The sequence below is a fragment of the Tympanuchus pallidicinctus genome, unplaced genomic scaffold (genome assembly GCF_026119805.1).
Source record: "Tympanuchus pallidicinctus isolate F22 unplaced genomic scaffold, pur_lepc_1.0 scaffold3, whole genome shotgun sequence".
Classification (NCBI taxonomy): domain Eukaryota; kingdom Metazoa; phylum Chordata; class Aves; order Galliformes; family Phasianidae; genus Tympanuchus; species Tympanuchus pallidicinctus.
In genome coordinates, this window is record NW_026294747.1 from 3,456,469 (window position 1) to 3,482,968 (window position 26,500).

Consider the following 26,500-nt stretch of genomic DNA (forward strand, 5'->3'; position numbering starts at 1 on the left):
AAAATCGCCGCTTTGCAAAGCACGGACGGGGACGGTAACCCAGCTCTGGGTAAGAGCACTCTGGAGCAAAACAATGCCAAAAGCACCTGGGTGACCTTGAGCCAGAGCACCGTGGTACTGGGTACAGATGGCAACACCTCTGTTCTTCCTGGCAGAGTGGAAGGGGTAAGTTCCCCCTTGCGGGATTTCTCTCCCCCCTGAGGGAGTAAGAGATCATCTGGGGCGGAAGCTCTAATGGGAGCGGACCCGACAAGTGGGGGATGGGGCTGCTCAGTGAGGAGGGGGAAAGAGAAAAGCGGAGAGAGGGCAGCAGATAAGCTGCTGTGTCGCTGGTGGTCGTTAATAACGAGGTATCGGTATAAACGCCGATCGATAGCTCTCGGCTCATTCCCGTGTGCTCGACGAGCCGTGCCCTCCAGGCTCCGATGCTGCCTGGGACCACTGGGAGAGAAGTTCCTTGTGCTCTACCTGAGTCTGCCCCAAGAGAAAGAGCAGGGAAGGAAATTTGGGGTCCTTGGGCATCCCTTTGCTCCGGCGCGAGGTTCTGCAGCCTTCACGGGCTGTGCACTCTGCGCACGAGGTGTCGCCCACCCGAGCTGAACGCCCCGGAGCCAAAAATAGGGCCAAATCAATCAACCGAGACCCCAAAACGTCAGACCCTGCCCCTTCGCTCTGAAGTGATTGACACTGGCGAAGTAGGAGGCCGGAAAGGAGCACCCCACCCTCATCGTCCCTACCGACCCGCAGAGCCGGCTTTATCCTGAAAGGAGAAGTGGGAGGTTTCATTTCACAAAAACGATTTTTAGTTTTCTCGGGGTAAAAGACTGAGCCCGCAGGAGAGGGCGGGGACCCCCGAGGGCACCCCGGAACTGCAGCCGTGAGGATCCCGCTCCGGGGACTGAGCCTGGCAGCTCCCCCCACCCCCTCCCCACTCCCCCCTCCTCTTCCCCCCCGGGCCAGAGATGCGCATTGCAGGGGTTGGAGCTTCGGAAGGGAAATGTCGGGCCGAGCCCTGTGCCCTTCGCCCCAGGGGAAGCACGAAGGGGGGGGGAGGGGGGAGGAGGGGGGAAGGACCAGACAGGGGGTGCATACACGTAGCCCCACACCCACCACCTCCCTTCCCCTGGGGGCAGCCGCTAATTGCGATGGTTGTTTGCCACCGTGGCTGTTTTCCGATCTTCCCCCTTCGTTTTTTTTCCCCCTTTAGGAAGACGATATAGGGGATGAAAACAAAGCCCGAGGGAACTGGTCCAGCAAGCTGGATTTCATCCTCTCCATGGTGGGTTATGCAGTGGGGCTGGGCAATGTCTGGAGGTTCCCGTACCTGGCCTTTAAGAATGGGGGAGGTAGGATGGCTTTTTCCTGTCTCTCTTCCTGCAGTACCGTACGTGGATGAGCTGGGAGCTGCCCCCGTCCCTAGGTGGGGAGAAACCCGAGGGGAGCGGAGGCTGGGGTCGGGCAGTCTCGTACGTGCCGGCAGCATCAGATCGAGTGCAAATCCTCACTGTGCTTTCCGTTTGGTTGGGTTTTCTGTTATTATTATTCCTATTGAAAAGCTGGTGGTCAGCAGGGAAGTTACAACGAGATTTCGTTCGCATTTTCCGTTTAAGAAAAAAAAAAAAAAAAAAAAAGCAAACGAAACACACACGAAAAATAAAAAAATGCCAAGCAGGAGAGTGAAGGGAACGAAGAGCGAACGACGAGTCGCTCCGGCCGCATCCCTCACCCAAATGGTCCCTGATGTCGGGACGGGAAAACGGCAGGTGAGGGGGGAGAAAGAGGATTCCAGGATGCAGGTAGAAGCAGAGTCAATATTCATCTTATTTTGAGCTGTTTGAGGATTGGTCTTAATGCAATTGGTGACAAATCAAAAAATACTCTTCGGAAACACTGTGCGGCCAAATGGAATCATCGCATATGATTCTAGGGGAGAAGATTTGGAAGGGTTCTGAAAAGGTTAATGGTTCACAAAAGGAAGAAGTTGTGCCCGCAGAGGCTCCATTCAAACTCCCGTTGGCGTTGCCCACCCGCTGCAGCTGCCAGCGCAGCGCTATGGCACGGGGCTCTTGGTGCTGAGGTCGTGTTAAGCAGCTGCATCGCCCCCGTGAGGGCTGCTTTGTGCCACAGGTAGCGGTTTAGAGGATATTCATCTTTAAAATATAGATTAAAAAGTTGTGCAGTTTTTTTTGTTTTTTTGTTTGTTTGCCTGTTGTTCCCCCCCCCCCCCCCCCCCCCCCCCCCCCCCCCCCACCTCGCTTACAAAAGCGGGGGGCTGTTAAAATCCTCAGCTGACGCTTTTACCATGTTGAGATAGAGTTGGAAACGCAGCAGAGGTCACTCTCTATCGGGGCTGCGGGCACCGGTACGGGCAAACAAACAGAACCACTTTCGGTGTTGCCGAACCCTCCCGGTGCTGCGCGCTGCCCGGGCCGCTGCCGCCCCCCCGTGACTCACGCTATGCTCTGCTCTCCTCCTTCTCTCCCCCAAGGTGCCTTCCTCATCCCCTACCTGATGATGCTGGCTCTTGCCGGCATCCCCATCTTCTTTCTGGAGGTCTCCCTGGGGCAGTTCGCTAGCCAGGGCCCAGTGTCGGTGTGGAAAGCTATCCCCGCCCTGCAAGGTGAGCGGGACAGCAGCAGCCCCTCCGGGCTGCTTTTGGGGAGCCCCCCCTGCTGGACTCCCTCTTGGCTGGTGTTTTTTTCCTCTCTCAGGCTGCGGCATCGCGATGTTGATCATCTCCGTTCTGATAGCCATATATTACAACATTATCCTGTGCTACACTCTTTTCTACCTTTTTGCCTCCTTTGTACCCGTTCTCCCTTGGGCGTCCTGTAACAACCCCTGGAACACGCCGGACTGTAAAGACAAAAACAAGCTTTTACTGGGTAAGTGGGGGCTGATGGGGCTTTCTTCATCCAAAATCCACACTTTCCCATGCTCCATTGCTGGCTCTGTGTCCCTGAGTATGCATTTGGTTCCTGGGTAAAATCTGACCCCATCCTACTGCCAGCGATGTGCTTCTCTTTTGTGGGGCTGAGCTCCTTAGCATCTCAATAGGAATGTCTACATCTACATAGGAAGGAAGGTGTTATGCTGGACAGGCCTGTGATGAGCTTGAAGTAAGCTTTCCCCTCGAACTGTTTCATTCAGACCCCTTTTATGCCTTGGGCTTTTAGCTATAAGGGGGAAAATGGTCAGATACTGAGACTCACTACTCTTCGAGCCCCCTGCAAGCGAAGTATTACAGAAAGCAAACACAACTGAATTTCAAGTAATGCTTTTGTTGTCATTTTATGCTCAAATGGTAAAACAATCCAATCAATTTTTTTTCTTTTCCTTCTTATTCTCCCCTCAACCCCAGATTCATGCATCATTGGTGACCATCCAAAAATACAAATCAAGAACTCTACTTTCTGTATGAGTGCCTATCCAAACTTGACTATGGTTAACTTTACCAGTGAAGGAAATAAGACATTTGTCAGTGGAAGTGAAGAATACTTCAAGTAAGATCTTTACTTAACAATGTTATGTTACTTACCTCAAAATGTGCAGTAGCTCAGATAGTCACTCATAATGCAGGGACAAACTATTTGGAGGACTGGAAATGTCATCTTTAAGGGCGATAAATGATACCCGCTTTTATGTGTAATAACAGTGAAAGCTCATTTGTAAGGATTGTGTTTTTGTCCTATTCCTGTGGTGCTTAGCACAGCTGGAGTGCTGGCCCACGCTTGGCATTTTTATTTCCTACTGCAATGCGGATACATAAAATAATACGTGGTGAGATTCACTGGAATCTTCTAGAGGGACCACTGAGGATGCTAAAGCAGAACAAAATGCTGTAGGATTTTGCACTGAATTACTCTCTGCAGTTGTTGCATTTTTTTTTCTATGTTTTTTAAATGTATTTTTTCTTTTTTAATTATTATTTTAGGTACTTTGTATTGAAGATTTCAGCAGGGATTGAATACCCCGGTGAGATTAGGTGGCCACTGGCGCTGTCTCTTTTTCTCGCCTGGGTGATTGTGTATGCCTCCCTTGCTAAAGGAATCAAGTCATCAGGAAAAGTAAGAAAATCATCTGCAATTGCACTCTTCCAGGAAAGCAGCACACTGCTTTGATGGAATCATACCCCTCTTTAAAGCTCTGAGAGCTGGTTTCAACAAATGTCTAAGTAATAATGAAGTGCCCCCTTCCTTTCCAAGATTTGTTGTCTGGCCGTAATATTAAAAAGATAATTTTGTGTTAGCCTTTGCTCCCTAATCTGCACTGAATTTAAATTGAGCCCTTTGGCTGTACTTAGCAATTGGATGGCAAAAATAGTGCCTTCCCTTTTGTGTGTGGCCTTCATCAAAAATTCTGCAGTCGCCTCAACTATCATTATAATTAGGGAATCCATGACAAAAATGAAGATGATTTGCAACAAGTTTTAAATTAGTACTGAACCTAAACAGTCCTGTGGTGGATGTGAGCAGCGGCATTATGTACGCTGTTGTCCTGAATATTGGTGGCAACTTTCTGAAACTGCTCCTTTCCTTAACCCAGACCCCTTTCTCTGCCTTTTCACATTTCCAGCTGCTACAGCCTGCGACCATGTAAAGAAGGAAGCTGTGCTCTCATGGACAGGGAAGTGCAGGTGCACTGGTTGGCAAGGCAGCCCTCTGAGCAGGGAAACGCTGCCCTGTCTTTGGTGGCAGTGCTGGTTTGGGTGTATTTCATCGCACTGAATGCAGTGTGTGAGACTTTTCCATCAGTGCCACTGCACTGCTTGCAGATTAAAATGTGAGATGAGCTGTACAGAAATGTAGTTCATTTGTGAAGTGTAGACAGAGAAAAAGTGATGTCCCTCAAAACAACCAACCAACCAAACAAACAAAGCTGCATCAGAATAGAATGGTGTAAGTAGAAGTTTTCTGGGATAGCACAGATCCGGAGACTAAACTACCAGGGAAAAGTTACTCTAACTACACTGAGATATGTCAGTCTGCAAAACAGCTCTGTCTCTGGCTCCAGAGTCTGGCTGTCAGCAAAGTGCCCACTGTGGTAAATTGCAGCAGTATTGGTCTGTCTGTTGAATGTGCTAAGGACCAGGCTGGTAAAGTCAGCTGGTTTTGGAAGTCTGAAACCTGTATGTACTGTACTGATGTGGAGGCTACTAGCCTGCTGAATTTGTGTAGGTCTTATCTAAATGACAGAATCGCCTCTAGGTTTAAGATAAGAGCATCAGGCATACATCAGGCTAGCTTAATTATGTTCCAGTTTACTTAAGAAACCTCAAGCAAATTTGTTTTAAGATGAAGAGTGGAAAAACACTCATCTGGAATGGTCCGGCTGTCCTGGATAAGAATTTCTCTCTCTCTCTCTGGAGTACTTTTTTTCAGTTGCTTCTGAGATGCAGTGAAAACAGGAATCTGATCTGCCTGTACACGCCTTTAAAAGCCAAGTGCAAATATGCTGATGTATCTATTTCCCAGGAATACTGCTTAGATGGAAATAGATTTTATCACTCGCTATGGTTAAATGGAACTCCATTCACTGCACTGAACGCAACTTCTTGAAATGCCCCTTGAAACAGCAAGGAGAAAGCTGGAAAAGCAGTTTCAAACGTCACCTCAGCTCAGAGGATTTCAGTTCCTCTGGGATCCAGAAGTTGAAATGTAAAAGGATTTTAAATACTTTTGGGTAGAGAGTATGGCCTAACGGGTTGTAACTTTGCCATTTTATTTGACTAGAGAGAGCCCTGCTCTGTACTAGATAATTATGAAGACATTTAATGCACAACCTCTGCTGTGTTTTTAGACCCAATGATTATTATGTCTGTCTGGATCATTCCGCTGACTTTTTTTTTTTGTCCTCGCTTTGAGTCCATGAACATTTTTATGCAGATATGTAATTATTAAGTGGTACCGACTGATATTTTCTGGCTTAGATAAATAAGGAAAAATGCACAATACATGGGAAAAAACTTGGATCTTTAGGTGGTATTTGAGTTCCAGTGAGTTGTATTAGTTTCCTCTGGGTAAAGATCAAGCATGGTGTTTCCACTTAGCTTTAAATTACTGTTGCTCTCCAGGCTTTCTCTTCTCCTTTTCTTCTCCTCTGCAATCCCAGTTGTTATCACTGATATTATTCCTGTTTCCAGCAGTAAGAAGAGATGTAAAAAAAAATTACAGCTCCGTCCTAGTCTTATCCCCTGGTTGTTTTCTCTGATCCCCAATAATTCCTTTTTTTTAAGGCAATAGTGAAACAATTCCAGTTCTTTCCTCCTCTTCTTATAAATCCAAATAATCCCTTCTAACAATCTTTTTGGTCTGTCCAGGTTGTGTACTTCACAGCAACGTTCCCTTACGTGGTTCTCATCATCCTACTTATCCGAGGTGTGACACTACCTGGGGCTGGAGCTGGGATCTGGTACTTCATCACGCCCAAGTGGGAGAAGCTCATTGATGCTATGGTGAGCTGCTTGCTGCACTCGTAACTGATAGGATGAATAACCCGTACAGATTTCTCACTTAATGGCTGTTGCAACCATTTTGTGCGTGTGCAGAGGCAGTCCTGTCATCAGTGGAATCCCATTCATTGTGTGGGGAGCGTTGTTGCCATGGCTGTTTGTTGTTTGTGTGCACACACCTTATATTGTACCTATAGGTATAAACATGAGGCGTTTACTTCACATTTAATGTCTCACCCAAATCTCTCAGAGTAGATGCATTTAAAATTGGGAATTAAAAGGGAGATAGAGATTTTTGCATGCTGCCATCCAAGTGGATGCTGCGTTGACTTGAACAAACACGTGAAACTTTGATTGGTAACACAGGCTGCGTTTCTCTGTAAATGTCTTCAGAAATTCGGAGAATACGTGCATTTTTCTCACTGAATAAATTCAATGGTTCTGAAAAATGAGCCTGAGATGTAAATCATACAACTTACTCTAACACCTTCCCCCTCAACAGCATTTATGCTTACACGGAACAGCTGTGATCATTACAGTAGCTACTTTATAAGAAATAATGTTCTTTTCCATCTAGAACAGTATGGAAATAAAGGACTCAGTACCTGGCTTGGCTCTTTGGAAAAGATGGGCTGGTCTGCATGCTTCAGCTCTGATTTCTCACTTAAATTTCAGCTGAATGTTGCTGAATAAACCAGTGAAACACGCTACAAAAACACACCTCCTCTGTATTTGTGTGGGCATGAACCCACGCATCAATTTCGGTTGCTTGAAAGGGCACGTGAGCACCTCCTTCTGTCAATAGCAGTGTGACTTTTACAGGCCTTCATGTCCTTATCTCTATAAACAATGAGTACTGTGATCCTTTGGTGATGGTAGCATTACATCTTTCAAAACAATACAGAATCACAGAACAGCATTGCTTTCCTTAAGAAGATAACAGCACTGTCACATCAGTGCCCAATGCAGAATTTTTCCTCTTCGTTTGTGTTCCCTTTGCTGAATGTATTTATACTGACAAGTACCCAGCAACACAGTGTGCTGAATACTTGTGCCCTTGTGCCAAGATGACATGTTATCATTTCAGTTGGGCTGAATGAGAATTCCTAATAAAATGAGTGCTGTATTTCAGGGCGGGATTTTATTTGTAAATACTGCTTTATTTACATCCACAGCTCCAAATGTTATTTGAACTACTTATGTGTTAATCCCCAGCAGTAATTCTTAGTGTTATTGATCTCACTAATTCTTTCCTGAAGCCAATGCAATTTCCTCTCCTGTCTGTCTTATTTAGGTTTGGAAGGATGCTGCCACTCAGATTTTCTTCTCCTTATCTGCAGCGTGGGGAGGTCTAATTACTCTCTCTTCTTACAACAAATTCCATAATAACTGCTACAGGTATGTGGGAATAAAGTCCATCAGACTTATTAAAGAGATCTTGTCCAAAAACGCTGTTATTTTCCATCTTGCAGAAATGTGCACTGAAGTGTCTACTGCTTCACAGTGTTTAGTTTTCATTCCCTCCCCTTTTTGTCTTGTTGCCTCTTCTCTCCAGGTCCTAATCTAATCTGGGTCTCAAGATGAACTGTCAGTTAATTATAGTCCCTATTGACGCTTCATTTTCAGAGTTGGCAGTTGTAGGTTGAAAGAGAATCTGAGCAGCTGCCAACAGCTGTGAGCAGTGTTTATGGAGCCATGCCAACAGTCAGTGTCTATTGAAGAATGACCTGGGTGTGCAATAAGCTGAAGTTTGCTACTGTTCATACCTGCTTAAGTTTAGCATGCAACTTCTGCTGTATGTGCTTCTCAACTCTTAAATATTTTTTTCCCCCAATCACACGTATTGCATGAAGTTATTTCAGCTTCCAACTCTTAAAACTACTTTTGTGAGGGAAGTGATTGTTTTAGTGATATAGTATAGGTTTTGTCAAGAAATCTGCACAATAACTGCCTGCAGATAGGGGGGAAAAAACAAAAGCAAGGGAGATGAGCAGAAAGCTTCACCGATGCTTTGTGCTGTCTTTAGAGTCAGTTTTGTTTCCCTTGAAACAAATCCATTCTGATTCCTGTTCTTTGGATTCTGCCTTTGAATATGTTTGCCCTGTGCTTCTATTTTTTGACGAGGAATGAGTGTAAGGGAAAAAAATGGTTCAGGTGTCATACCAATTTTTTTCTACACTAATTTAGCAGTGTTTTGCAGCAATTGAAAATATTAATGAAAAATTTGAAAGTAATAGATGGTAATGAAATATATAAAAATATTAAGGCTTTTACGCATGCTTAACATATGATAGGGATGGGAAGAGTGAAGAAAAAACAGTAAGAAAGACTTAGTTCTAATCTGCTTAATTTTACAGTGTATCTTGAATACTGAAATGAAGCTTGACGATTTTTTCCCTTTCACTTTCTAAAACCATTACATTATAATGCAGATGAAATTCTAGAATTCTGGTTTTCAGTTACATATACAGTTGAAACATTATTAGATAATCTAGGATTGGAGTAAATTTACATAAAATCACTTGGTGATACATGCATAAAATGTTTCCTTAAAACTTATCTGGCTTTTGAAAGGATATTAATCCACAATGGTGTTTTTGTTTTTGTTTTTTATTAAATAAAAGTGTATATTTTTTCCATAAGTCCAAATAGTTAATGTAATCCTTCCTGCTAAGTGATGCTCTGTCATCCTTTCCAGAAGCACTGTCAACTCATTGAAGTTCTTAATAACTTTTCAGTTTGTATTTAATTCTGTTCCTGACAAAGAAATACCAGTAAAAATAAGCAATTTTAGCAATCATAGCCATGTTTGGAAGACATTTAGAGCAAACTACTTTCTTTTTCAGTCGTAGTAGTGTAAGGGGAGGTATTTCAAATTATTATCATGAAGATGAAATAAAAATCCCATAAGAATATAATTGTGGACAGGGCCAATGGTGTCTTGCTTCCTGCCAGACCACATGTATTTACCCACCCTAGCCTGGAATTCAGATACGGATTTCTTGAGATTCCCATTACAACACCAAAAAATGAGGACAGTATTGGGGAATCCTCCACAAATGAGTTGTGTACAGTATTATTTAGGACACAAATGATCTTGTCCTGTCTCTGGTGGGTAGTCCACATGTAATGCAGCAAGTAGATGGCCACATTAGGCAGAATTAAAGCACTCTGTTAGGTCACTGCTGCTGTCTTTAGTGATGCCAGAAGCAGAAACGTTCAGCCTTCTGGTTAGCCTGTGGCTTCCTACATGGTGTATGAGCCATGAAAACTTGCACAGCTGAATTCTTGTGGTCTCAAGACTTCCATCATCTCGGACCGGTGTCAAAAATACTGGATAAGTATTAAAGTTCCTCTTTGTCAGTGTTCCTACAGGATGCATATGTCATGTGAGAGTCTTGAAATGCATACAGAATCTTCCCTTTTTGTGCTTTCTTTCCAGGGACACGCTGATAGTCACGTGTACCAACAGTGCAACAAGTATATTTGCCGGCTTTGTCATCTTCTCAGTTATTGGCTTCATGGCAAACGAGCTCAAAGTGAATATTGAAGCTGTGGCAGACCAAGGTAGGGTATGCTGCCGTTTCATTAACTCATGTTAATGAATTTCATTTCATTAATTTCATTAACACCACAGTTCTGGTGACGCCTTCATCTCTATTACTGATGATTCTATCGACAGTGAAGGTGGGAATACTGGCTTCTAAATGGTGTGGATCAGTAATCTACTTATGTGCACCTTGATACAGAAAAAAGTCCAGTATTCATTACTTGGAAGTAAAGATCTCACTCATTTGATAAGAGAAAGCAGCAAGGTGAAATTCATTTCAAAGCTCTTTGTGAAAGAGTGTTTTGAATGAGGTATCTCCTTTATATAATCCGAGCAGTCAGCTGCTATTTGCTGCTGCCTTGTTACATCCTGGTCGATGTAGAATTTGTTCCTGATGGTGGAGATCTTGGATGGGAAGCAGTGGGCTTTGCAGTGTGGAGGTGGAAGAAATACAACTTGAGATGTGGATTATGCTTCTGAAAAGTGGGGAGGATGGAGATGCTTCTATAGTGAAATGAAAAAATTCGTCTGGAATGTATTAAGTGGTACAGATGAAGAAAGCCTTGAATTATGAAGAGAGATGATAAGAAATGTGGATCTGTAACATCTTAATTGGTAGAGCTGAATTGATATGAGAAGAGTGTGGCTGATGGAGGAATTGGTGCTGTTGTGTATGATTTGATATGAAGCAGCAGGATGTAGGAAGGGGTACTATTCAAAGAAGCTTAAAGGGCTGAATTATAGTGGGATAGTTCAGCTCTGTTTCCTGTGAAATGTGCAGCACTTCAAGTCTATGCCAACCCTCACGATCATTTCAAGCTGTGTTAAAAGGACAAGCCTGAAGTCATTTTACAATAACTTACACACGGATTTACACTTCCCACCATAGGTGTTTCTGTGTACGTGTGAGGGTGCTAAGTGTATTGTACTAACCTTCAGCACAGAGCCACCTTGAAGCACTGAAATAATGTATTTTAGTAGCTTCTCCATGAGCTATGGGAAAGCTGCCCATGCTATGCCCCCCTTACCCTGCAATATCACAGAGTAAAAGGAGGCTCTGAACTGAAGAAAGATTAAGGAGTTCAAGAAGGGAATTTTGCATGCTGGTGACTTCTGTAGGTGAAGTGTATCGCTGCCTGCATTAATGCAAAGATACAAAACATTTTTTCCTGAGATTTGTTGTGTAGATAAATCCAGCGCCATAAGGCATCTTGTATTGCCTAAGGCACTTGACTGATTGAGAATCGTGATTCAGAAATGGTATCAGCGAATTCTTAGTAGGGGATAGAAATCGAGAAAAGTTTCCTTCATTTATGTATGATAACATTCATGGTCGGAGAGAAATTAGGTATTAAGGTTAATATGTATTCGATAATTTTATCAGAGCTAAATGGGAAGCAGAAATCCTGTAGTTGATGGAACAAGCACCAGTAGAATGGATTGACCTTTTCTCAGAACCCTGATATTTCTCATTGCTCATTAGAAACCTGCTACTAAAAGCAAAAGGAATAGCACTGAAGGGAACAAGATACTTTGCTACTTAAGAAAAATAAAAGATTCTCAGTTTCCTTCTGTTTTTTTCCTATTTGAGACTAAAATATACATAATCACACAGACTTTGCGGTACTTCTGAGCTGACCAGAGAGGATGGCTAGCTGGCAAGACATTTCTTGATAGAAAGTTGTAGGGGTTAGTACCCTTGCAGGCTAATGCCATGTCAATTAATTCTTTGGTGCTTCATGTCTTCTTTTTTGGTCTGCCAGTCAGCTAAGTAGGAATGGAAAAGTACTGTTGTAGTCCCAACCTTCTGGATGAATTAGACCAGTGTGTTTGGGAAAAACTGTGTGAGTTTAGCTGAGGGTCAGTCTTCATCTCCAAGTTGTGTTAAACTTGTCTTGGCTAGGTGTCATTTGAGTCCAGCCTAGGGATGGGGTAGTAAGACAGGTTTTATTGCTGTATGTGATCATACGTGCTTTCTGGATAGCGTGTCTGCATTTCATAGTCCTTATATGAAGGTTCTGGTTGTGAGATGAAGAACCTCTTTACAGAAGTATCATCAATTCAGCGGTGAGATGGGAGACGGGCACGACGCAAGAGCACATCTATCAATTTCTGATGTAAGCACTGCAGGTGATTAGGAAGAATTAAAGCGCAACCATTGGCTTTTTGCTCAATTTTTATTTTAGATCAAGGTTAAGCACCCTGCAGTCCAAGCCACGGTGCAGTCAGTTTATCGTAAGGAGCACCGTCCTTGGGTGAATCTGCTCTGAAGGGACAGCTGAGGAGAGGGCTGGAGGATCTGGGAGGCAGGACAGTAGAGAGGAATCACTTGGTTCACCTGGTTCATTTACCCGGAGGTGACATATTACTTAGGACAGTAGATGGTCAGTCATGATGCAACGTAATCTGCCTTCAAAGCATGCAGTAACCTGAATGCAAATTGTTGATTGGAATGGGAAGAGACCTATTTTTGTTAAGATATGAATCTGAAGTACTATATAATATTCTGTTAGAATCTGTCTTTCAGGAAAAACTTGTGTTCCCGATGAAAAATAAAATTCTCCTCAAGAAGGGAGAGGCAATCTATTTTGTTTCTACTCTCATGGTTTGACTAAGAACATCCCAACATTACCGAAAAGGCTTTAGTAATTTAAAATGAAAGTTCAAGGTCATTTGACTTCTAAAATTCCAACATGTGCAAAACCTTTGGAGCTTTCTTGTCTTTAACAGCCCACACTGCTGTTAAATTTCATGTTCAGAAAGAATTTGAAATGCTTCACGAGTTGACTACATAGATTATTTCATGTGCTGCTGGAACAGAACGTCTGTTCTGCTATGTGAGAAAAAAACAGCCATAATACATGGCTTTGTTTATGCTTGTTTGGATCAGTGTATCAGCATAGTGGTTAAAAGTGTGTTCTGCAGCTTGGAAGGTAGCAGTGTGCAAATTTCTTGAACCTTATAGCTAAAATGGAAGTTAATCATTTGAGACTCGGTCTTAAAGTGGTAAAATCTTCCTGTATACAGCAGAGACTGATGTGGATTGCTTCTTACTTTATCATGCATAGTAATGTAATAATTTCATTATACTTTGAAATGGTACTTTTCAATTCTCCCTCCTTTTTCCCTATAGGGTCAACCAAATGGATACAATTAATTTTATCACAAACTTTATTTTTATCATTTCCAGGTCCTGGGATTGCTTTTGTTGTTTACCCAGAAGCTTTAACTAGGCTTCCCCTCTCTCCATTCTGGGCTATCATATTCTTTTTGATGCTTCTGACACTTGGATTGGACACTATGGTAAAATGCTTTCGTTTTCCATCCTTTTCTTGGTGCTTTTCCTATTTACGTGTGGGGATTGCTTGCTATTTTCTGTGTGGTCTATGTACTGACTTACAAAGAGAAGAATTAAGGCCATCAGCACTGAAATGATTCAGGCAATGCTTTGGCACTGGCATCCAAGCAATTAACACCAAGGATTAGGAACACTCTGTCTCACTTTGCAGTATATCCAGTTGGACCATTTTGAGTACACAGTGTGTGTGAAAGTGAATCTCTTTATTTTGTCTTTCAGTTTGCCACTATCGAGACTATAGTGACCTCTGTTTCAGATGAATTCCCCAAATACTTACGTACACACAAGGCACTGTTCACTCTTGGGTGCTGCATTTCCTTTTTCATCATGGGATTTCCTATGATCACTCAGGTAATGACATAGTCTTTGAGCATCGCTCTCTGCCCCCAGTCTCCCTCTGGTGGCCGTTCTCTGTTCTTGCAAGAAACGGTCGCAAAATAGGAAGCAGAATTCGAATGATTAAAGACACACCAGGTGAGTTTGAAAGCTTTGTGCATGGACGCTCTGGCTGAGATGCATTTAAGAGACTTGGTTTCTCAAATCTTTCTGAAAGTCTGACTCTCTTAAAATTAATTCCTAACCAAGCATCTCCAAGTAGTCATATAAGTCAGGTATTTGATTAGAAACAAAACAAAAAACCCAAAAGTTGATATGCCATCTAAACCTGTGCGTTAGTCTGGGGTGCCTTCCCTCACATGGGTAACATAGATACGCACTGATAGCCCTGGCAAATTGTGCAGTTAATAATGAAATTCTCATCTACCACAGATAATCCTCGCTGCCTGCTTTCCACTACTTCCTCCAGCATTGTAAGCTGAACAATTTCAAGAGGAGCTGTGCAGACTCTGTAACACTTATCCATCCTTTTCCCCTCTTTGGCTTTCTTTGCCTTACTCCACCAGCTACCAGCGTGACTCTGCTGTTCCAAAGTTTGGGATGGATTCAGTTCTTCATTCGCTTGAGTTATATTGCTTCAGGCTTTCTTCATCCAAATCAGTTGGACTCACTATTATTTCTAGTTTCAATGGTGATTTTGCTTTGGGTGTTGTACTTGGTGGTGCCAATTGAATTGCATTTCTTAATCTAAAAGGAGTGACATCTATGTCTTCCCCTTCATAGGGTGTTTCAGTCACCACAATCTGGCATTCTTTCTGTTTCTTTTCTAGATGAGATGGTCTATGGTGCAGAACATCTGCTACTGCTCTAGTAGAAGGAAGAAATAGTAATGTGGCTTGAATCTCTGTCTCTTGGATGCTTGCTTAGAAAAGGATCTTGTGTCCTGCTCCTGTCTGGTTTTCCTACCTTAGTGCTTAGTACAGGGTTATTTTGGCACATGGAGAGGCATGTAGGCCACAAGTAACTGCTCTTTTCTTTTTTCCTCAGGGTGGAATGTATATGTTACAGCTTGTGGACACTTACGCAGCTTCTTACTCTCTTGTCATCATTGCCATATTTGAGCTTGTTGGAGTTTCCTACATTTATGGTAAGAATATTGTTGTTGCCTATGTCAAAGCAGCGTTTCAGTACACAGTAAAGTAAATGTTATCATTAAGTTCTCAAGAAAAGGTGCAACATTTATTTGTATTTATTTATTTATTGTAGAAAGAAAAACCCAAGAATTCAGAACTGTTATTTTGAATGAAACATTCTGGGACTTCATTGTTATGATTCCTTTAAACCTGTATATTTAAAAAAATATTTTATACAGCTTACTGTCCTTTTTCTATCAGTAGCTTAAAGCCAATGTTTTGAGAGCATGGGAGCATTCTTAGTCAATGCTAAGAATAGACAAAGCATTTAGTGATAATTTTCCAGGAGTTCATCCACACACCAACTCTACGAGGTTAAACTCTGAGCAAATTTGCATTTAGCAGCTTCTGAAGGATTTATTTTCCGTATGCACATCTACCTTTCCTTTTAGAGGGTCTCTCTTCAACACAGAATGAAGATATGCTGCTACTCAGAGTGATTACCTATGCACAGTGGTAGCACTGCTTACATCAACCCACACTTCAAGTGATGGGAAAGATCACCTTTATTGTAAAGCAGTACAGTTACCTCGATGCCTCCATAGCTAACAGTATCAGCTGATTACTGTTCCCAAACTTGCCCACTCTGGGGAAATTGATTCTTGGAAGTGTGTTATCTAAGGTAACTAGTAGGACATGTGATGATCTTGCTATATAGCAGGCTTTTAATTTATGTCTGGAGCATGCTGATGCCACTTATGGCTTGTGTTCAGAAGTGAAAGAAGTGCTGAGTCTTGGTGTCAAAGAAAACAAGGTGAAGGCTGTTTCTGCTCTTGCCATACCCAGAAATGAATGATTTATTTTCAATCAGCTTGTCCTCAACAATCCTGAGGTTTTCTTCTAGGGATGTATACATAGCAGAATGATCTTAGGTCCTAATGCTGTGCACTTAAATCTACTTGGGTTATGGAGTAAAATAAAATAAATGTATGAAAAATCAGACATAACTCAAAACTCTTGCTTGAGAATTGGCTGCTATAGAAAGGACAGGCAATTCATCCTGCCCTGTCCTCTCTAATTTCATGAAAATAGAGCAGTGTATTCTAGCTCTGGTGATGTCCACTCCAGTGGGCTGGCTCAAGTGGTTTAAACTTAATTGTGGTTTAATTTAAGTCAGCTATGACCTATTGCAGTCTTACAGAACATAATGGAAAATATCAAAAACAACATGTCAGAAGTTTTTGATTGCTCACATTTTTATTTTATTGTTATTGTTATTGTTGTTATTATTATTATTATTATTATTTAATGTCCTTGAAATGTATGTATGTTGATTAGAGCTGGTTTAGAAGTGTAATGTCTGTGAGTGAGATGATTCTGGTAACTGCTATCAGCTTTATGTGCAAACGATCTTCTCAAATGACCTGAGAGTCATGCTTGGAGATACCCCCCGAGGCCACGTCTAGAGATGGATCTGGAGGATTATTTAGAGAACTCTAGGTCTGAAATTCAATGCAGGAAATTTGTCATTTCTCCACGCTTCAGTTTCCATGAAGACATGCACAGTTTGCATGTTCTGTCTTCCCACTTAGCACTGGGTGAGCACTTAGTTGTTTCTTTTCTCCTTCCTCCTTGCTGAGGACATACCTGAACAATGCCATGCTAAAAGCACTTGACGCTGCCCTTCTTTGCCATCACTATGATTAGTGTCACTCGGCCTGTGCCAAGATTGCGCCCTCTAAGCCATTGCCATCAGTACAGAAGAGAAAAATTCCTTGCAAAGAATATTTTTCAAGACCTCAGAAGCTACCCCAGTCTGTGGAATTCCTTTGCTCTGTGTGCTCTTAAGTAAGCATGAAGGTAAATAGGAAGAAAATAGCTCTATCTCACCTTTGAACATTGAGTGGCAGAAGAACTACAAGCCTGCCTTCATAGTACGGAACTTTGTTAAATTTGCTTGGCTTTGCCCAATACATTCATTATTCCTTAAAATACTAATTTCTGTGGAAAATGTAAAATAATACAGAATAGATACAGAGCTGCTATTTGAGGAAGGATTTGAGTAGAGGAGATCTTTATTATAAATTTTCTTAAGTAATCAGATGTGGTGAAGATCTGACAAATGGCAAATCATTTGCTCTGTGCTTTCCATACCCATGGATTGTTAACCAACAGATGTTAGTCATGTCTTTCATATGACAGTTTCAAAGATTGTTACCTGGAATTAACCTTTACTTTTAAACACTGAAATCTTCCACTCTCAGCATGAAAAATGAAGGATTTATTTTACATTCATCACTCACTCCTCTAATGCACCATAACTACTTGTACTGTATTAAATCTAAACACAGCTTGTATCTTCGTAAATTTGTATCTTGCAAATGCAAGTGAGGCTGTTGCCCTTGTTAAATTCCTTCAAGCAGTGCTTAAAATTGGCACAATATATTTTCAAGCTCCAACAATTACTTGTTTTACACTCCACTGACACCTTTCTCTGTACACTTGTACTCTTCATGGCAAGCAGGCTGGCAGAATAGTGGCAGGTGCTTTTATGATGAAATAAATCTTTCCTTAGCTCTTGTTACATGTTCTGCTTGTTGAGATTTTTAAATTAAAAAGAGGTACGCTTGGTTATTTCCTTGCAATCACTTATTTTTTTCAGGAAGGCCGTGCTACATTATTCTGTCCAAGTGCAGGTTTTTATTTCATTTGCCAGCATCGATGTTTGTTCTCCACTTGTTAGATGATGATGATGCATGATTGGTAAAGAATAACTTAAAGCTGTGGGTATTAACTTAATCATCAGCATTATTTCCACTGTTGTGTATTGTAATGCAGAGCTAAGCATGAAGATCTTTCTGCTTCAGTGAAACACTGTAGGAAATTGCTTGGAATTGAGAATGCATGACCTTAACTTGATTCAAGCTCCTTCCAGACAGTTTTTTTATGGCAGTCTGTTGTCAGGAAGGTTCATCATCAGAGTGAGTGGTAGCTGCTGCTGTGTGTTGGTAGGAAGTATGTCATTCGTTACAAACATTTCACCTGCAGAAGTTTGAAGCAGATCCTGTTTTTAGCTTGCATTGCACTTCATAGTGGATTTCATGCCTGTAGAACTTTGAATACATCATCCTACTTTAGAAGGGGAAAACTGAAGTTTGATACATTGTTGATTTCCCAAAGTCACACAGGAGGCTTGACTGATCTGAAGGAGAAACCAGATGCACTAAGATTGAATCAGTGCTTTACTAACTAAAACATCCTTCACATTTGAACCTATTTTCTATCATTTACTAAGAGACGCCTTCTCTGTCAGTTCTGCACGTGTTTATTTGCATCGGCCTGAACTTAAGTACTTCAAAGCACCCAAAGCTGAATTTTTGCCAACAATTCCAAGAAAGAGGTTTTTTTTTTTTTCCTTAAACATTGAAGTTTTAAGCAAATCTAGTTAAATCTGCACGAAGCTTGCCCAAATTTTGGAGGCAGAATCCTATGGTAATTACATCATGAGGTAAAGCTCCATTGCAGTTCCAATTTGTGGCCAAGGTAGCAGCACTCAGACTAGCTCTAATATGTGTGGACACTTCAGCCTACACTTCTTGTTGCTGCAACCAGTTTAACCAGTTTGGTTGCTACTGCAGCGTGCTGCAGGGATGGCTGCTGCTGAACATCTCTCCCAAGCAGCTTGCTTCAGATGGTTCACTGAGCTGGAATAAGCAGGAAAACACATCAGAGGGGCAAATCATCCAGCTACTGCAAAGATTGCTTTCACATCCATCACAGAGCAGTCCTGGGTCTTACATTCAGTCCATGCATGCAAAGGTTTGTGTTACAAAAAGGAGAAGCACATGATGAGAAAGATAGGCACAGATCTTGCAGTACCACCTTCTTTAGTTTCTGGATTTTCATCTTTTTATTGCAGTAACAGTTTTCAGCTTTTCTCTTGCATGCTATCTGCCTGTGCTGGCTTACTCTGGGCTCACTGCTAAGCTCAGCTCTGGGGCTGCCCTAGCTCCTGCTGTTCTCCTTGAGGTGTATCAGAAGATGCTGAACAGTGAGCACTGAGCCATTGCTATTTTTTGTGTGCTAGGGCATCCATTCTTAATTGTTAGAAGTCAGGTGGATAGATTAATTTCTCCTCAGTAATAGCAGAAAAGCTTCAAAATTAGGGAGATAAAACCTGGGGATTATCCCTTCTTATGTTCAGCAGCTGCAGCGGCTGGCTCTAAGGGCACTGAGAACATAAAGCAATTCATTGCTTTTCTTCTGAGAATTTCCTACTTCACTGAAGGACTTCCCAGCAATATTTAAGCTCTATCCATGTCTCCACATCATAGAAAAGAGACTAAATAGTGTAGAATAATGCTTTGTACAATGGAAATGGCAGAGACAATCACCCACTTTATCAAATCAAATTGGCCCAAGTTTGAAATGCCCATTTAATGGAGGACCCCAGGTTTCCTTCTTCTCATCACCATTAGACGAGCTGTAACATGTTTCAGTCTTGAAGTTTTTAATTTTTTTTGTGGTTAAATCTCAAATAGCTGTGGAATTGAGGAGGGCCCACTGATATGTACGGTAGTGCAGAGCCAGGCTGAAATGCAGACTGACTTTCGTTGGGTGGCATGGCCAAGGAGAATAACTGGAAATGTCTGAAATAGCATTTTCCCAATCGTTTGCATTTCATTAACTCACATGACCATATAGATGCAATCCATACAATAATCTGAGGGATCAACACATCGGTCAGTCCGTTCAATTGAATGACACTAAATGGAATTTTAAAGATTTACTGATGCTTAAGATCTTTACAGAGAGAGTGGTGAGGTGCTGGAACAGCTGCCCAGAGAGGCTCTGATGCCCCGTCCATCCCTGGAGGTGTTCAAGGCCAGGTTGGATGCGGTCCTGGGCAGCCTGGGCTGGTATTAAATGGGGAGGTTGGAGGCCCTGCATGTGGCAGGGGGTTGGAAATTCATGATCCTTGATGTCCTTTCCAACCCTGGCTGTTCTATGATTCTGTGGAGCTCTCCAATAGTTCTAAGCATTGCTTACGTATTGGTTGAAAAATAACAGGAGATGATCAGTGTCAAAGTTAGGCGATTTAATCGCAGTGGGTATACAGAGGCTCAGATATTATCTGTGCTGATACAAGTATGCAGCTGGATGGTTTTACTGGCTGCATGTCACATCACATCTGAAGACACATCTTAACTAAAGTAGTTTATTTAATTTTTGTTGTTAGTAAGGCTTTTATTTTTATTTTTTTCAAAATGTAACAAGTATGCACACAATTGCAGTTAATCAGCGCATGTTCATTATGGCTCCACCTGGAAGGTTCTAAACTCAGTGATTAATCTCTGCTAAAAGCTCCATTTTTGTTTTTAATCCTTAGGAATCGAGTGATTCACTGGAATTTGTGCCATTTTTGACTTTGTGGTTAGATTCCTTCAGTTGAAGTTTTCAGCTAACATGTCAACAATTTATTATTGTCATTAGACATAAGGATCACAAAAGCTGTGTCGCAAATTGAAACCAGTTTCTTTCGCCCCCTAATTGCATTTGCCTTTTCAACTTACAGGATTGCAAAGGTTTTGTGAAGATATAGAAATGATGATTGGATTCCAGCCAAGTAAATTCTGGCGAGTCTGTTGGGCCTTTGTGACTCCAACTATCTTAACAGTAAGCAAGAATTGCTGGTGCCTTTTTGTGTGTACTTTTTGTTGTTGCTTCGTGTGCTGGTGGGACTCCCCGCAGTGCTGTTGAAGCCTTTCCCTGCTTGTACCAAATGCTGGTACAGCATACCGTGGCATAGCAGCATGGTTTGGTTATTCTGGGCGTGTGTATTTGATGTGTGTGTGTGTGTGTGTGTATAGAGAGAGAGAATGACACAGTCCCTTTCTCTTCTTAGGCTCTGCTAGGGAAAAATGTGTTTTCAGCACGTTATATGCTTTTGGAAAGAGTTTCATGGAGATCTCCGTGACAGCTGCTGTGCAAAGCCGGAGCTATTTTTTTTTAGAGGCTGAAACATGCATGCCCTTAATAACAAATATAACCCCCTTTGGTGTTTCTCCCTGTCTACGACAAGGAACTCGGGCTTCCCCGAGGCACGCCGTGCCGGTGGCAGAGCAGGACAGCAGGTGGCGGCAGCGTCCTGCGCGAAGTGGGACTGCAGCCTCCTCCTCCTCCTCTTCTTCCTCTCCCTCCTCCTTCTCCTCTTCCTCCTTCCCCGGGCTGCCAGCGCTGCTGCCCGCCTGCCTTTAACGATATGACGTTTCAAGATGAACATTGCCACACCGATATCTTTTAGATAGGCTGTACTTCCATGTAGCAACTCCATAGCATCTCAATTTAGTCTAAAAGGGGACTTCATTTTACCATTATGAAGCATAGTTTCTAGGTCTTTTTTCCAAGTCCAGGGCTAAATATATTGCAGTTCTGTTGACAGTCTGACCTTCTAACATATTCTTTATATTTTACCCAAAATACAATTATACTCTTTGAGTGTGTGCCATATTTTGGCACCAGAATGAAATCATGCTCTCAGTGCAGTGTTGGAAAAGTTCTTTGATTTTGGGATGGAGAGGAGGTAGAAGGCATCTTCCATAGTTGGTTACTTCTTTCAGGTAATGTTAGTTCAGGAGTTAGGTCATTTCTTCTGAAAACTGAAGAAGTTTGTGTTAGCATAGAGGAATATGGGGGAAGGGACTGGTTGGTTTTAGTTAACTCAACAGAGCCCTGAGTTATGAGAAGAAACACCCAATGCTGAGAACCATCTTTCCAACAGGCACATTGCAGGTGTTCATAGAATCATTTGCAGTGGAAGTGTTCTGCCCTCTCATGTAGATTTTCTTGACTGTCTTCACCAAAGCATAGGGCTGCCATGCTTGGAAAACATGCAGATCTGGCTCACCTTCCTGGTGGCAGCTGTGGCAATATATCGGCGTAGTTTGGGACATTCATGTTTGAAAGTGTAGCCCATCTTAATCAACAGTATTAGGACTGTGTCATTGTGAACATATGCTTCCTCGTGGGTCTTGTTAAGAAACATGTGCACATGTTCTCTTTCCTTTTTCGCCAGTTTCTTCCAGTGGCTGTTTTCAAGGTCTGCTTTAGAACCGTTGTTACGCTTCTGAAGGGAACTATAAGGCAATTTCTGCTAATTGCTTGGTTGCTTTACTGATCAGACTTGCAGGCTTAGCTGCTGCCAGTAATCACAGCTAGGGAATAAAAAATAATGTTGTCTCTTATGAAAAGCAAATTTGGAAAGCAAGTGAGGTCAGTTCAGGCTTTCATGCTTTGCTGCTGTTCCCTCCAACTGCAATATTTAGTGACCTTAGAGTGAGAAATAATTTGAGACTGATCACTCATAATTCAATTTTTGTGCTATGGAAATGGACAAAGCAAAACCAACCAATACATATATATATTTTTCCTATTATGACTTCTTTAAAACTAATATTTGATGCATTTCAATAGTCTAATATTAGACTTTCAGCTCCTCCACATCTCTGGAAATAAAACCAATCGTTTTATATGCACCTTTACCTAGTTATGCTGTTATAAATCTTCCGTGTGCAATTATTGTAAGCACAGGCATTTCCCAAAAGTTACTGAATTATGCACAAATGTAAGCAGATGTATTGCTATTCATACCATAACTGAAATGGAGTAACTTAACATAATCACATTAGGTAAAACTGCCAATAGGCCATGTAATAAAGCCTGTTACTCTAGGGGCAAGATTCTAATTTCAATTCTTCTGGCATAAATACAGATTTTTGTGGGATTTTGCAAGATTTCCATGAAACTCATTAGATTCGTTCTCTGACCTGCTCATTACGTTTGGTGAGAGCCCCCTGCCTAGCAGCATGTACTTATATTTATATCCCTTGCACAGCAACTGTGTGCACAGCTACCTGCCCTTGGCTACAGAGCAAGTTCGTTTTGCTCATTCAGACTTTTTCCTCCCTTGTTTCCAGTTCATTCTTTGCTTCAGTTTTTACCAATGGGAACCGATGACTTATGGAGCTTACCACTACCCCGGCTGGTCGATGGTGCTTGGGTGGCTGATGCTGGCCTGCTCAGTTATTTGGATCCCAGTGATGTTTGTGATAAAAATGCATCTAGCCCCAGGCAAATTTATTGAGGTAACTCTGCTGTCTTTTTGCTGCTTAAAAATATGGTCACAGGAGACTGTCTTCTTTTATTTTACATAGATTTTTGTAATACTGAATGTCTAATGTTGCTAAGATTTACTCACTGGTAGGCTAGTCATTGTGTTGCAGAGAGATGCTCCAGTGATTTAGAACACAGACCTTCTACTCTCCATCCCTCAACAAAATGCTCCTAAATTGTTAATGGCTTTTAAGAGAAGTAGATGTTACAAATTTCATAAGCCCTGGAAATGGTGTCAATGGAAGAAAGTTATCCCAGCTTTGTGGCCTGTCAAAGCAGTAAGCTTCACCCAACCACTGGTATGTGCTGCACTGCAAAGAGCCCCGTGGGCTCTAGGGGATGACATCACAACATGCCAGGTTGCAGAGTGATAGGCTGTGGTACCTGAGTCCCACGGGGCTGTTCCAGGAGGCTGTGCCCATCCATGAAGCCTAAATATAAGAAAGATAAAAATATCTCATGCGCTACAGCTCAACCTACTTTGCTGACTGAATAAACTCTCCTGCTGTGGTGTCTGAGCTTAAAAAAAAAAAACAAACAGGTGGCACTTGATTTCTAGGCTGCTTTTTTAGGCTTTGTTTTGTAAATCAGACACCTGCTGCTTCCTCTCACCACTCTGGAAACGAGGCAGTACCCTTCTGAGTCTTTCTCAGTTTTGCTCTGTCCTTGCTGGTACTGCTTGTGCCATTCTCTCCTCGGATAAACAGCAGGCACTCATCTGCTCTTTTTATAGCAGTTTTGTCAGTTTGGCTCTCCTGCAAAAATCCATCGGGTCTGTTACACACCTAGAAAAATGAAGAGAGCAGAATTTACTAAGGGAAAATATTCACTTGGTCTCTCAGTATGTCACACCACATGTGCCCAAGGGAAAAGATCGTGTTTTTACATTTCGTAAAGAGCAAAGGAATTTAACATGAAGTGGTGAGATGCCCCAGGGAGAGCATCCAAGTACACAGCTGGCACTAGGCAGCAGTCACTTGTCTAAAGGGGCTGTTCAGCCCTTGTGTCGTGCATGTTGGAGTGCAGAGGTCAGGAAAGAGAACTGCTACTGGAGATGAGTTAACATGAAATTAGAATTGCTTGTTCACTGCTTTGTAAGCTTCTCTCTTTGAGACAAACAGCTGTGCTTCAGATCTTCTAACTCACCTGTACTGTACTAGAGTATATGGCCTGAAAAATAGGATGCTACCCTTACTGTCCTTCTGGTAGTGCACCTAAAGAAATGCCAAAAAGTTGGGCATGTTTTGAAGGGGCTTTCACTGAAGTTATTTTATCCATAGCCCATTATTTTCTGAACATTGGGTCTGCTTCATAAAATCATTATGGTTGATCTGGGAGGTATGTGTTGCAAACTGGCAATTAAGTAGAGATTAAAATAACTGCTATAGAGGCCTGATTCACTTTATTGGGTAATAAACATGTAATTGTTCCCTCTTAAGTAATCAGAAATATGTTTTCTTTCCTTTTTACCTGTAAAAAGCCAATCGTATGATCTATTCAATAAGGAAACCAGCAGAAAGATGAAAAGTTTGTTGTTGTTTGCCACATTAAAGTGCTCCTCTTTCTTTTTGCTGAGGATAGAAATGAAATATTTTGTCATCTCCAAATGAGAATCCTGGTTCATTCATAGCAATGTACTACTTTTTGGTCATTTGTATACTTTGGGGAAATATGCTAAACAGAAATCCAATTATTTTAATGCAGTTACCCACTGCTTAGACGACTGGGCTAAGTAATTGTGCACATGTCCTTCAGTAAGTGAGCCTGGCAATCTGTAGCAGTAGATCTGAGCTCCCCTTACATGGTGCAAGGGAGAATGAATAAATAAAGTCTGAGCGCTTTATCCTCTATTGGTCTTGCAAACTTTGTACGAAACAAACACTGAGAAGTGGAGCATTGCAGGGCCATTGTCAAAAACTTCAAACGAGCCTGCTTTTCTTCCTTCTGCTCTGTGTTTTGCTCCATAACTCCAAATGAGACTCTCTTTTCTCTTCCCTGCATTGCAGCGACTCAAGCTGGTGTGCTCTCCACAGCCAGACTGGGGTCCATTTTTGGCCAAGCACCGTGGTGAACGTTACATGAATATGATTGATCCACTGGGAACATCTTCCTTGGGACTTAAACTGCCAGTGAAGGACATAGAACTGGGGACCCAATGCTAATTGTTCTTACCTTGGTGACAGTAACATCATCAGCCTGTTCAGCTATTCTTTCTGATTTGTTTCCCCACCATTTTTTTTTCTTTCCTGCAGTGCCTGGAAGTGGTTGCTTAGAGAAGTAGAATTAACTTTTGCATGCCACAGGGAAGACCTAGCTAGACCATTTCCAGGGGTAGGTGATGCCCATGCTGTATTATGTTTTGACTGAGACAACAAAACCATGTTGCACAGTGGGTTACACCCCAGGTTTTGTTGGGCTGTGTAGGAATAAACAAAAGATCCTTTGTGACAGCTAAAGGTGGGACTAGAATTCTGTTACCAATGTCATCAAAGGGAAGGATGAGAGTGAACAAGCAGAGACCACTGAAACAGAATGCCAGTAAGCAAGATGTGGGATCAGAGCAGAAACACTGATCTGTGCCCATTTGATGTTTTTTGCATAGGAAAGTAAAGCAAAGTTTAGGGAAAAAAAGAAAATATCATTTGAGATTGGAGCAAATTGTATTTGAGTCAAGAGGCGGTTTGGAAATAGTGCTGGAATGAGGTGCATGGGCATTACAATTAGAGTGCTGCCATACATTTCCTTCTGAAATCTGCTATCTGTCATTTCCATTGGAAATAACTCAGTTACACCACACATCTGAAACCTGGCTGCTCTGGCCAACTGCACACACATTCCTCCTGATTGTGGTTTTACTCTCTTCAGTACTCTGAACGTGGTTTCCTTGTTTCTCTGCTTTCGTTTACAATATCTCCTCAAGAAGCCATCATATAATTTGTGCCTAACTTTGTATTCTTACAGTGGTAAGTGTAGTCTGGTTATCACTCAGTGACATTAATTAGGAGTTAGATGTGCTGTTCAGCCTTGTGAGTCCCCCTTCATTCTCATTCTTTATACTACTTTTAGTTGTATTCTTCTCTTTCAGCCAATGGGGAATGGCAAAACCCCAGTTGTCTATATATTATATATATAGCACATAAATTCTTCAAAGTGGTATTCTCTGGAATGTACATAGTTTACATAGTTTTTCTTCTTCTTTTTTTCTTCTTTCTTTTTTTTTCCTTCTCCAATTTAGAATGTTTTCATGACATAGAAAGAAGACAAAAAAAGCAACAGTTAACCACTGCAGTCATCCTCAAGGATGCAGCAACAGATGTACAGAATGTGAGGGCTGGGGGAGGGGGGGGAATGATAGGACATTCTAAATCACTACATTTTAGGCATCAGTTCTGTGTGGCAATAGGAATGTTAGACTTAAATAACCGTTACTTATTGGGCAAAGTAAAAAATAGAGCTTTTTAGGAGTACATTTATTTAACTGAATAGAAAATCAGCCCATT

At 41.9% G+C, this 26,500-nt stretch overlaps 1 protein-coding gene across 1 annotated transcript; it reads left to right on the top strand.

The window, feature by feature from the left end:
* On the top strand, window positions 1-25,162 carry SLC6A5 (solute carrier family 6 member 5). Its single transcript, XM_052693452.1, has 15 exons — window positions 1-175; window positions 1,206-1,346; window positions 2,489-2,620; window positions 2,712-2,885; window positions 3,362-3,503; window positions 3,935-4,067; window positions 6,320-6,454; window positions 7,746-7,849; window positions 9,894-10,018; window positions 13,192-13,304; window positions 13,579-13,710; window positions 14,743-14,842; window positions 20,404-20,504; window positions 22,805-22,972; window positions 25,007-25,162. Exons 2-15 carry the CDS (start codon window positions 1,277-1,279, stop codon window positions 25,160-25,162), a joined length of 1,785 nt encoding a protein of 594 aa, XP_052549412.1. The 5' UTR covers window positions 1-175; window positions 1,206-1,276.
* Window positions 25,163-26,500: the final 1,338 nt, after the last annotated feature.